Raw genomic sequence first — 12,694 nt, forward strand, 5'->3', positions numbered from 1 at the left:
ATCCACTTCTCCAGCTTTAGACTTTGTTCAAGGAGTGATGGAGCAAGTTTCCTCCTTGGCCTTGTACTAACTGTCTCCCTTCCACTTCCCTTCTGACCCATCTGGACTGACCCTTCTCTGCCAGAGATCACCTCCTACACCACTGGATTGCCCTGCTGGCCGACTGTCCCATCACCGCACACATGTATGAAGATGTGGCGCTCATCAAAGACCACACACTTGTCAATTCCTTGATCCGCGTGCTGCAGACATTGCAGGAGTTCAACATCACGCTGGAGACGTCCCTTGTCAAGGGCATCGACATCTGACCTCCCAGCACCAGCTAGCAGTAGGACCGAGAGAGACTCACCCTGCAGCTCTGACCCTTCTACCCAAAGGGATTTAAGCGAGTTGAGCAGGAGACGGAGAGGAGATGTACACTCACTGTAAAAAGAAAAGTAGAGGATTTTTGGAATAAATAATCTATTTTAGAGTTTATTTGCTGATTTGCTTTTTACACACTTTCATGTGAAAGAGTGATAGGGAGAGGGAGACGAGGTTGGTGCCGCTTATTTTGAAGCTGGTGCCCTCCCTCGCCGTGGCCGCTGCTGGGAGCCTGCGGCCTCCCCAGACTGAGCCTGCGTCGCGGGCGGGGCAGTTCTGCTTCCTCACTGCGCTGGTCATGAGGCCATTCCACATTGTTTTTAAACTAATGTTTTCTAGATTAACATTGTTACGGATATTTGGCTTTCACCGGCCACACACAGGTGTGCTGGGTGGGAAGCCCCAAGCTCCAATCAAAGGGATTTTTAGCAGTGCCTCTGTAAGCACTGATGAGTCAGTCCCACATCTTTTCTGTTTCTGTCAGTATTATTTGGAACGGAGACATGCCGGGATGCACCATCATGCAGAAGATCATGCTTCCTCTTGGCACACAGCTGCACAGAAGTAAACATAAGCATGTCTTAACAGGGTTTCTTTTTCTTTTTTTTCCTATTTATTTAACCCTCCATTGTGTGTTTTAAGTCTTTCTTTTTCTTTTCTTTTTTCTTTTTTTAAAGAAGGAAAAAGCTTGTCACAGTCTAACTGGCTATGTTATTATTGTTAAATTTATGTTGTTTTGCAACCTAGAAACCAGCTACAGTATGGCCCACTTAATAAAACACCTGAAACAAAACTGCATGGATCCCTGACTTTAATGGGGGTTTATGAGCAATGGGTGGTGGGGGGCTACGGTTTGGTCTGTGTGAGAGGACCAGTGCGAGCTCCTCCCTCCGCAGCTGCCCAGGGTGCCCCTCAGGACCTGGCATCTCCTGGGTCTGGGTCCTTCCCACTGCAGCACCATGAGCTTTCATAGTTGTCAACTTAAATGGCTGTTTGAGAAGGATGCAAATAAGGGTTATTTTCCCACTCCACAGAGGAGGAGGCTGAGGCACAGAGGGGGAAAGACCTGGCCAAGGTTTCAAAGGTTGTCACTTGACTGAGACAAGGGTGGGTGTTTCTTGAAGGGTAAGGAAGACCAGGGGTGGAAACATAAGGCACATGAGACCGTATCTGCCCTCGGGGGGGGGTGGGGGGGTGGGGGGGGGAGGAAGGTTTTTCTTGAGAGAAGGATTTGTTTTTCCCAGGATGATAGGTGGTAGAGCTTTATGAGAGTCCTGGAAACCAGCTTCCTTCAGTTTTATTCTTCAACCAAGCTGCTTTTGCAGGAAGTTCCAGAAATGTAGCATGGTCAGGTAGGTAGTGGGCTCAAACCAGTTCATATCCTCTTTTATGCTTCTGTGATTTTGCCTGTACTATTCTCTCTGCCTGGAATGTCTCCCCTGGTGCCTACTTCCTGTTCATTGTTCAAGGTCACTTTGGGAGTCACACACTATGAAGCCTTCCCTAATCTTCCCTGGGCGCAGTTAATCATTCCGTCATTGTGTTCCTGTAGTTGCTTAGATGCTGGCACTTCCTATCTGGATTATCATTGCTGCTTTCATGTTGGGCCTACCTCCCTAGGCTGTGAGCTCCTGGAGGGGCCAGAGAAAGTCTGTCCTTCATCTCCATCCCTGGTGACTGGCTGGTGGTGGTGAGTGCCTACCTAAGGCCTTTGAAGAGATGAGGAAAGGGACTGGTTTTGAGGACAGCTGCAGTGCAATATCCTGCCAGCAGGTGGTGTGAACGGGCCATGGGAGTCCAGTGTTTTGGAAGTTGGGGAGGTAGGCAGCATTTCTGGAGTGGGAAGGGAGATTCCTGGCTGGACAAGAGGGGCAGCATGGAACTCACTGAATGTATGTCTGTTGTGGGCCTAGGCCAGAGATGACCTTAAGCTGGGTGTTTTACACACAGACTTACCCCTTTTCCTCACAACTCTGTAAGGCAAGTATAGATTATTGCTGGTTTATAAGTGAGGAAATTGAGTGTCAGAGAAGTATACTTACTTGCCCAAGGCCACACATCCAATAAATAGTTTGCAGTTATCAGAACTGTCTCCAAGCTTGTGGCTTTTCCACTGACAACTACTTTGCTTGATTCAGGTCTCTGCTCAGATGTCCTCAGAGAGACCCATCCCGACCACTCTAAAATACTAACAGATCCCATCAGTCACTTTTATCCCCTTATTCTGCTTTATTTTCCTTGTGAACACCTACAATCATTGTACTAATTATTTGCTAATTCTAAATGTTAGTTTTATGAGGGAAGGACACAAAGTAGCAACTGGCACATAGTAAGTACCCAGTAAGTATCTGTGGAATAAATGCATTCATTGGCAGTGGTTAAGATGACAGACTATGGAGCCAAAAGTCCTTCAGTTAAATCCCTGCACTGCTAATGTGTCCTAGAACAAGTTACTTAATTCCTGAACTTCCATTTACTCCCATCTGTAAAATGGGAATGATGATAATAGTAGTGCCTGCATCTACTAGAGTTGTGGTTACTAGTTGACTATACATATGTCTGGAACAGGGTCAAATGTGTAGTAAGTGCTAGATGAATATTGGTTGTTCTTACTACCCTATTGTATCAAACCCTGTTGTCGTTCCTGAGACCCAGACCCCCTGTCCTCAAGGAACTCAGAGGCAAGTGCTGTGGGGGAGTATGACACCAGGGAGGGTATTGACCATGATGAGTTGTGCTCAGGGTAGGGGATTGTCAGAAGGAGTGGATGTTGAATATAGACAGAACAGTGTGAGCAAAGGCATGGAGATTAAGAAGTTTGGGGAAGTCTAGTGCTAGAGTCAAGTCTGAGATGGGGAGGGGAGCAGATCTGGGGGCTCCACACCCACAAAGTAGGAGACAAGGAAAAGGCTGACGGTATCCCACAGCCTTGAACTTTGCTTGTGCTCAGTAGATGTGGGCTGAATGAAAGACCACATGCTGCTGACCCAAAAACCAGAGCCGTGTCACCTGCATGTGGCGTTCCCAGTGCACACTTCCACCTGTGAAGAATATTTCTGCCACTTTCAGCCCTCCTGTGTGACGTGAGGACACCTGTGGTCAGAGCACAACTACTGGGTTGAGGCATGACAACTGTGTATCTCCGGTGCAGTGTGTGACCTGCAAAATTACAACACACAACAGACTCACCCACAATAGGTCCCTGCATCTTAGGGGATAAGGGGAGGGAGTCTCTTTTAGGCAACCTAGGAGTACTTCTTTGTCTTCCAGCTTTTAGGTGCTCATGCTAGTCAAAGGTAGATGACACTGTATGTGGGGATGAGTCTAACTTATAGAACTATCCAGTCATTCATGGTTCTGTATGGTGGGTGTACAGCACCCAGCACTTGGATATGTGCTTTAGTGGAGGGTGCTAGTGGCCTCGGGCAGCCAAAACAGTGCAGGAGCAACACCTTTTCCAGCAGTCATTGCTGAGAGAGTGAGTGTGAATCATGTTTTATAATCAAGACTCTTCTGGGACCATCTATCTCTCTATTCCTTCTAACAGCTGATTCTGCTGTGAATGTCTCACTTTCTACTGTATTTTGTTTTATAATCTGCAAATCCTTTTTGAAATGATGTGTGATTGAAGAGAGCAGACGTGTTCAGTAGCTCAGTATTTCAAGGATGCTTGAGTCAATTGCCTCTCCAGTAGCTCTGGGTAGATCAATGCATTCAGTTCAAGTGCTGCCTGCTTCGGCATTTGCACCTGCTCTAATTCATTGCTTCTCAGATTCTAAGATTTTAGAGACTGATAAATAAACAAGCACACAAATGAGCTCAGTGAATTATTGCAGAGTGAGCACCCTTGTAACCACCGCCCAGGTCAAGAATAGAGCTTTATCAGCCTTCCTGGAGTCCTCCTTGTTCCCAGTCTCAGCTCACTCCTTCCTTCCAACTTCTTGACCTTTATAATAACCACTTCCTGAAGTTTATTGTTGTGTAACTCAAGTGTACACCCCTACATGCTATAGCAGTCATACTGGTTTTTAACTTGATACATCTTTAAAGTCTCTTTTAATCGAAGGGGTCCCCTCTACCCCTTTATTTTCCTTACAGTTTGTCTCTGGAAGAACCTGGGCTATTTGATATGTAGTCCCACAGCTTGAATTTTGCTAATTTCATGCTGGTGGTGCAGTTCAATGTGCTCCTTCATTCTCTGCATTTCCTGTGAATCAGCGGCTAGATCCAGGGACCTGATTTGCCTCAGGTTTGATCCCTTTGATGAGACCCTATAGGTGGTGGTATACTCATTCATCAGAAAGCATGTCATATCTGGTGTTCACTTTTTAAATTTCTTCTTATTTTCTTATTTTAGAGAGAAAGAATGAGGGTATGAGCCAGGGAGAGGGGCAGAAGGGGAGAGAGAGAATCTTAAGCAGGCTCCATGCTCACTGTGGAGCCCTGGACTCGATCCCACTACCTTGGGATCATGACCTGAGCTGAAATCAAGAATCAGATGCTCAACTGACTGAGCCACCGAGGTGCCCCAGTGTTCCCTTTTTTTGATATTAGCAGCTGTCATCCTGTAAGTAATTCCCTGGGGGGTTGCAACATGGGGATATTCCAATCTATCATTTTGTTTCATTTATTAGGTGGAATAATTTTATAAGGAGATGCTGCCCTTCATGTATTTGATTTCTCAGTAGAGTGTATAGGAAAGGCGGGGTAAGTGCTTACTTACTTAATTCTTTCTTTTTATTAACTTTTAAGATAATGTAGTGGACTGGTTCCCTGCTATCATCAGAAGGTGGCTATTTTTTTAATTATTATTTTTTAGGGTTTTTTAAAAAAGTTTATTTCTTTTGATAGAGAGAGAACAAGCAGGGGAGGGGCAGAGAGGGAGAGAGACAAAGAATCCCAAGCGGGCTCCATGCTGTCAGTGCAGCACCCAACACAGGACTCAATCCCATGAACCATGAGATCATGACCTGAGCTAAAATCAAGAGTTGGACGCTTCACTGACTGAGCCACCAGGCACCCTGGAAGGTGACTTTTCTTTTTAAGTTTATTTATTTATTTTGAGAGAGCACAAGTGGGAAGGGGCAGGAAGAGAGAGGGGAGAGAGAGAGAATCCCACGTGGGGCTCGAACTCATGAACTGCAAGATCATGACCTGAGCTAAAGTCTGATGCTTAACTAACTGAGCAACCCAGGTGCCCCAGAAGGTGGCTATTTTTTAGAAATAATTTTGTGAACTCACAGACTTAAGTGTATTTCATGGGTTTCATTCCATTGCACTTACTATCTTTATTGTCCCGTCTTGCCTGTTGGGAGCCTCTTCAAATTGCCTCCTGAGTTGGTTGACATGACTCTGGCCGTTGCTTTCTGAAATTTCAAGATGACCTAGGCTCATCTTGTACATTTTCTGTCCCAGGATTCAAATCAGTTATTTATGAAGCAATTTCTCTGGATTTCACATGTATTTTACCCATCCGTAATGTATAAAGGCAGCCCTGCCACCTCCTGTTGTTCAGGCCCAATGGTTTCTGCCAAGATGGTGTCTCTTGTTTTCTGCTGCAAGAAGTCCGAAGTACCATGGTGGCAGCTGACACTTGTGGTTCAATGCACTGGGACCTACAGAATAGCTCTGTGTCCCCTGACAAGATTGTGACTCCTCTGGGGACCATTACTTCCATCTTTGCAGAACTTATATGTAACTTGCAGATATACAAGGCACAATGTCCTTCAGTGAGTCCTCGGAAGTAATGGTAAGTGTGGTCACTCTTTCTTCTGCCTCTTGGTTCCTAGACTTGAGTATTTTTCCTTAGGGACATAGCCCCACATAAAAGTCTCTGATGTAATGCAAATACTAGATTCTGAAAGATGGCACCCCATTCTTACAGATTATTGCCTCAGATGATCGAAGCCACTGCTTCACTTGTGCCTTCAGTAGGCCCTTCCAGCTCTCTTTGAGATTGACAGAATCTGGATGGTGCAGTGTATTATATGACCTGTATGGTATATATGACTTAATGCTATGGCCCACTCCCTAACTTCCTTTACTGTCTAATGAGTATGCTGGTCGGATGCTATGCTGGATGGAATTCCGTACCTGAGGATTAGGTATTCTCTAAGCTTTTGGATATTGGTGCTGGCTGAGATTCTATGGACAGAAAAAGCAAACCTATTCCCAGAATATATCTCTATCCCTGTGAAGAGGAACTGCTGGCACTCCCAGAATGGAAGGGGCCTGATGTAGTTGATTTACCAACAAGTGGCTGGCTGGTTTCCTCAAGGAATAGTGCTGTATCTGGGCTGAGCATTGGTCTCTTTTGCTGGCAGATTGGACATGCAGAGACAGCAGTAGCTAGATTAGTTTTGGAACATGGGAGTCTGTGCTGTTGCGCCTATGTGTGACCTCCATCTCTGCCACTATAACCAACTCCATTCATATGCCTGTTGTGCCAGTTCCAGGATGGCCAATGACAAAGTGGCTGAGTCATTTAATCTACTCAGTTGTTCTTTTTGGTGGTAGATGCTCTCTGGTGTGTACTGACGTGTGATACAAAAATCTTCATACTTTGTGCCTACTCCTAAATGTCCAGCCACATGCCTATTCCCCAGACCTTCTTGTCTCCAGTCTTCTTGATGTTTTTCTTCCAGTCCCCTGACTAGTCAGCTAGACCGTTGGCCACTCCTAAGGAATGTACATGTAGTCTCCTGTATATAACCCTCTTTCCATAACCAGGTGTACCGTTTGCAGCTCTGCTCGTTGGGAAGATTTCCCCTTGCTTTTCTTTGCTTCCCACTGTCTTTCAAGGCAGTCCCTGAATGTGATTGTCATGTAGCCACTATCCATTTCTATTTTCCACCCACATACGAAGCTGACCATCAGCTAATCAAGCTTGGTTACCATGTCCATTTTTCAGTGAACTACTATTCCATTTACAGTGAACTACCCGACTTTATGGTTTGGTAGAACCCAGTTCATAATGGGAAGTTCTTGATGTATTGTCACTTGATGCTCATGGTCAAGCATTTCATCTAAACCAGGGCCCAGTCATGTGCCAAGAGCTGTTTCACAAAAGGTATATAATTCTCTGTTGCACATGGCATGGTTTTGCTCCAGAATCCCAGGGGCCTACTTTGTGATACTTTCTAATTGTTGAAGCTAGATGAAGTACACAGACACTCATTAAATATTTTTTTTAATTTCATTTTTAATTTTTTAAAATTTACATCCAAATTAGTTAGCATATAGTGCAACAATGATTTCAGGAGTAGATTCCTTAATGCCCCTTACCCATTTAGCCCATGCCCCCTCCCACAACCCTTCCTGTAACCCTCAGTTTGTTCTCCATATTTATGAGTCTCTTCTCTTTTGTCCCCCTCCCTGTTTTTATATTATTTTTGTTGCCCTTTTCATATGTTCATCTGTTTTGCCTCTTAAAGTCCTCATATGAGTGAAGTCATATGATTTTTGTCTTTGACTAATTTCACTTAGCATAATACCCTCCAGTTCCATCCACATAGTTGCAAATGGCAAGATTTCATTCCTTTTGATTGCCAAGGAGTACTCCATTGTATGTATGTATGTATGTGTATGTGTATACACACACACACACACACACACACACACACACACACACACACCACATCTTCTTTATCCATTCATCCATCAATGGACATTTGGACTCTTTCCATCCTTTGGCTATTGTTGATAGTGCTGCTATAAGCATGGGGGTGCATTTGTCCCTTTGAAACAGCACACCTGTATCCCTTGGATAAATGCCTAGTAGTGAAGTTGCTCGGTTGTAGGGTAGTTCTATTTTTAGTTTTTTGAGGAACCTCCATACTGTTTTCCAGAGTGGCTGCACCAGCTTGCATTCCCATCATTAAATTTTGCATTGAAATTTTTTTTTTAATAAATACGGTTCTTGCCTTTATGGAGTTTGTAGTCTAACAAAGAGATAGATATCAATTTTTTTTTTTAATTTTTTTTTTAACGTTTATTTATTTTTTGAGACAGAGAGAGACAGAGCATGAACGGGGGAGGGTCAGAGAGAGAGGGAGACACAGAATCCGAAACAGGCTCCAGGCTCTGAGCTGTCAGCACAGAGCCTGACGCGGGGCTCGAACTCACGGACTGTGAGATCATGACCTGAGCCGAAGTCGGACGCTTAACCGACCAAGCCACCCAGGCGCCCCAATAGATATCAATTTTTAAAAAGTCACTCAAATGTTAAGTTGCAACTGTGATAAATTCTATGAAGACACCCAGTGCTATGAGAACCTAGGGGATTTGGCCTACTCAGTGAGGTCAGGAGGACTTCCCTGAGGTTGAAGGTTGAAATTGACTGGGCAAGTGGGGAGGAAGGGAAGACTGTCTAGGTAGACGAAGCAACGTTATACCAACTGTCTGTGCTGGGAAGGAGCATAGAGCGTACAATTCCAAAGGCTGGCTTGCACAACTGGAGCAGAAGATAATGGGGAGTGTGGTGGGGCTGAGGCTGAGAGAGAGCGGGAGCCCAGCTATGCAGGGCTATGGAGACCACCTGAAGGACTTTTATGTTTACTATTTGTGCTCTGAGAAGTCATGCAAAAGTTTCCTGGAGGTGGGTGACATGTCCAGATTTTCATTTTGAGGAAGGGATGTGAGGATCCCAGTTAGTGGCCAAAGGGGAGATGATGGAAGCTTGGACTAGGAATGGTGGAATTAAAGGGAAGGGAGTCTAGAGTTGCTTCAGAGGCAAGACTGAAAGGACCTGGTGATGGATTGGGTACAGGCTGAGAAAGAAGAGTTGTCAAGGGTATCTCCTAGGCCTTAGGCGTGCATAGTCTACACTTCAGTTCACTGTGCAGACTTGTGCTTTTAGCCAAATTAAAATGTATGGGTTGGTGTGTATATCCGTGCTTACTGACCCAGTCACCCATGGGACACCCTGAAGCTCTTTTGAACTTCTTTTGCTCATATTGATTCTGAGGGAGGTGGGGCTGGCTGAGCACTCGAGAATCCTTGGAATTTGAGGTTCCTCCCTGCCTTTCCCTCATGCTACTGTTTCCTCCAGGGTAAGGCAGGCCCTGAACATTTCTGCTTTTGTCCTCAGACTGGGGTTGCAGTGATCTCAACTTCCGAAAGAGGCTTATTGTAGGGTCTGACCTTTAACTCGAGCTGCATGGCAACCTTGGAACTACAGGATTAATTGCTGAAAGGTTGGTTTCAATTGCTTGATTGCTGACCTCAGTGCTTGACCAAGAGCCATTCCTAGACCAAACTGACCAAACTGTATGTTACTTTTCATCTTGGTCCAACTCTTGGTTCCTAATCTCCGGCTCCATCTTTGGTAAGTTCTGGCTTTGGGGGCAAACAATACCTTCCCTTCCTCTGTGGGCAGTCCTGGGCCAGACAACTCTTTGAATCTTAATGTTCTACTTTCCAAAATGTTGCTGTTCCCATTGATGTTACAACTGAGAACCAAAAACATTGAACACATTAGGGATAGGTCTTATTCTTTTTTTTAAAAAATGTTTATTTATTATTACTATTATTTTAAAGTTTATTTATTTATTTTTTTTGAGAGAGAAAGAGTGCAAGCAGGGGAGGGGCAGAGAAACAGAGGCACAGAATCCAAAGCAGGCTCCAGGCTCTGAGCTGTCAGCATAGAGCCTAATGCAAGGCTCAAACTCACAAACCGTGAGATCATGACCTGAGCTGAAGTTGGTCGCTCAACTGACTGAGCCATCCAGGTGCCCCAGGGTTAGGCCTCCTAATAAAGAAACCTTTAAGTAAGATCTTGTAAGACTTTGTAAAAGCTTCCTGGTCTTATGTTTGTGCCTCTTTATTTCAGTTTTGGGAATTGGAGAAAACACTGGTGAGAACTGGAGTTGCATGACCTTAGCCCACCACAGTTGCTCACCTAATTGTGCAGTTTGCTAAGCTTAACCCTCTAGCATGATGAGACAACATGGATTTATACAGTTTTGTAGCAAAAAGCAACCAGAAGTTTGAATTACATTGGTGCTTGGTTTTATTTGCAACATATTTCAATTTACTGAATTCACAAAGGTGATTCTCTTAGATATTTCTTTATTTAGAATAAGGTTGCTGATGATGAACAGGGGAACTTGTACCCCAATGTTTATAGCAGCACTATCAACAATAGCCAAATTGTGAAAAAAGCCTAAATGTCCATCAACTGATGAATGGATAAAGAAATTGTGGTTTATATACACAATGGAGTACTACGTGGCAATGAGAAAGAATGAAATATGGCCCTTTGTAGCAACGTGGATGGAATTGGAGAGTGTGATGCTAAGTGAAATAAGCCATACAGAGAAAGACAGATACCATATGTTTTCACTCTTATGTGGATCCTGAGAAACTTAACAGAAACCCATGGGGGAAGGGAAGGAAAAAAAAATGAGGTTAGAGTGGGAGAGAGCCAAAGCATACGAGACTCTTAAAAGCTGAGAACAAACTGAGGGTTGATGGGGGGTGGGAGGGATGGGAGGGTGGGTGATGGGTATTGAGGGGGCACCTTTTGGGATGAGCACTGGGTGTTGTATGGAAACCAATTTGACAATAAATTTCATATATTAAAAAAAAAAAAAAAAGAATAAGGTTGCTGAATCCCAAATGCAGACTTTAATCTAGGAAGCTGAAGCAGCTATGTTGCAGTCTTAAAATACTGTGGGTCCCACAAACTCAAGTAGAGTGCCTTCCTGTTCTCAGTTTCTTCATATGTAAAATGAGCACATTAACCTCCTGTTACTGGTGTGTGCTGAAGATTAAAAGACCTAGCAAGTAAATGGTTTTCCAAAACAAGTCACTAGCAATTAGGCAAGAAGACTAAACAAAATGCTTCCAAATTGGAAACGAAGAAGTAAAACTATATCTGCAGATGACATGATCTTGTATTTAGAAAATCCTAAGGAGTCTACTAAAAGCTATTAGAACTAATAAATGAGCTTAGTAAGGTTTCAAGATATAGGATCAATATACAAAAACAAGTTATATTTCTATAAAGGAGCAATAAACAAACTGATAATTAAATTAACACAATTTTATGTTCAATAGTACCAAAAAGAATAAAATACTTAGGAATCTTTAATGAAAGAAATCACATACTCTGAAAACTACCAAACATCACTGAAGGAAATTAATGAAGACCTAAGTAAATAGAATGAAATCCACGTTCATGGATTGGAAGACAATATTGGTAAGATGGCAGTACTCCCTAAATTGACCTATATAGTTCGCTGCAGTTTCTATCAGTATTCCATTTGACTTTGCAGGAATTGATACACTGATTCTAAAATTCATATGGAAATTCAAGGGATCCAAAATAGCCAAAACAAGCTTGAAAAAGAAGAACAAAGTTGAAGAACTCACACTTCCCAATTTTAAAACTTACTACAAAACCACAGTAATCAAGACAGTGTGGTATTGGCAGAAGGACAGACATGTAGATCAGCGAAGTAGAATTGAGTCCAGAAATAAATCCTTAACATTCACAGTCAATTGATTTTTGACAAGAGTGCCAAGATAATTCAATGGGAAAAGAATAGTCTCAACAAATGGTGCTGAGACAATGATATCTACATGCAAAGGAATAAAGTTGGATGCCTACCTTGCATCACATACAAAAATTAATTCAAATTGGGTTTCAGGGCAGGTAATGCCCATGTGTAGTTTCTTAGTTGGCCTATTTCTTCTCTGCAAAGTTTTAATCAAGTCGGCATTGAGCACAAGTTCTGTGCTGGCACCTGGGCTGGATGTGATGAATAGAGATAAATCATACCAGGCCCTGCCCTGGGCCTGGAGAGCTTCCCACATATGCCTGTAAGATGCCTTGGTCAAGGACAAAGTCTGTGGACATAGTGACAATAATAATGATGATGATGATGATGCTCACTAACCTTATGGAGTACTAATTCCTGAAACAAGCACCATTCTAACTACTTTATAAGTATTTTTCCTTTGATTCTCACAAATATTATTATCCCCCATTTTACAGACGAGGAAACTGTGGGGAAGGTGGACTAACTTGAAACACAGCTGTACCAGAGCTAGTGAGAGAGAGGACTTTCAGGGAAGGCTTCCAGGGGAGGGAACAGCATCTGAGCCAGGCCTGGGCAGATGATATCAATAGAGAGGAAAGGGGAAGGCATCATGGTCCCCTGGGGCAAGGTCTCAGCTTGTTTGCACAGGCCAAATGTGTCCTTGGAGTTCTGTTGCTGACCTGTTCACGCTGCGCTCAGCAGCCTTATGGAACTCTGGACCTCCCTTGGCCTCCACATTCCACACTGCGCTAATGAGCGTCTCCTCAGCCTGGCATGGAGTTGTGGGT

General features: G+C 43.7%; 1 protein-coding gene across 5 annotated transcripts in view; it reads left to right on the forward strand.

Annotated features, from left to right (window-relative positions):
* Positions 1-1,156, forward strand: part of DENND5A (DENN domain containing 5A) — a 118,691-nt gene extending 117,535 nt beyond the window's left edge. For all 5 annotated transcript variants that reach the window (XM_019456253.2, XM_019456254.2, XM_019456256.2 and 2 more), the window contains one exon: positions 125-1,156. In XM_019456253.2, the coding sequence (XP_019311798.1) occupies positions 125-308 (184 nt within the window). In that variant the 3' untranslated portion in view covers positions 309-1,156. The remainder of the gene's footprint in view (positions 1-124) is intronic.
* Positions 1,157-12,694: the final 11,538 nt, after the last annotated feature.

This window comes from Panthera pardus, unplaced genomic scaffold, assembly GCF_024362965.1.
Source record: "Panthera pardus isolate Hobbes unplaced genomic scaffold, ASM2436296v1 HiC_scaffold_12, whole genome shotgun sequence".
Classification (NCBI taxonomy): Eukaryota; Metazoa; Chordata; class Mammalia; order Carnivora; family Felidae; genus Panthera; species Panthera pardus.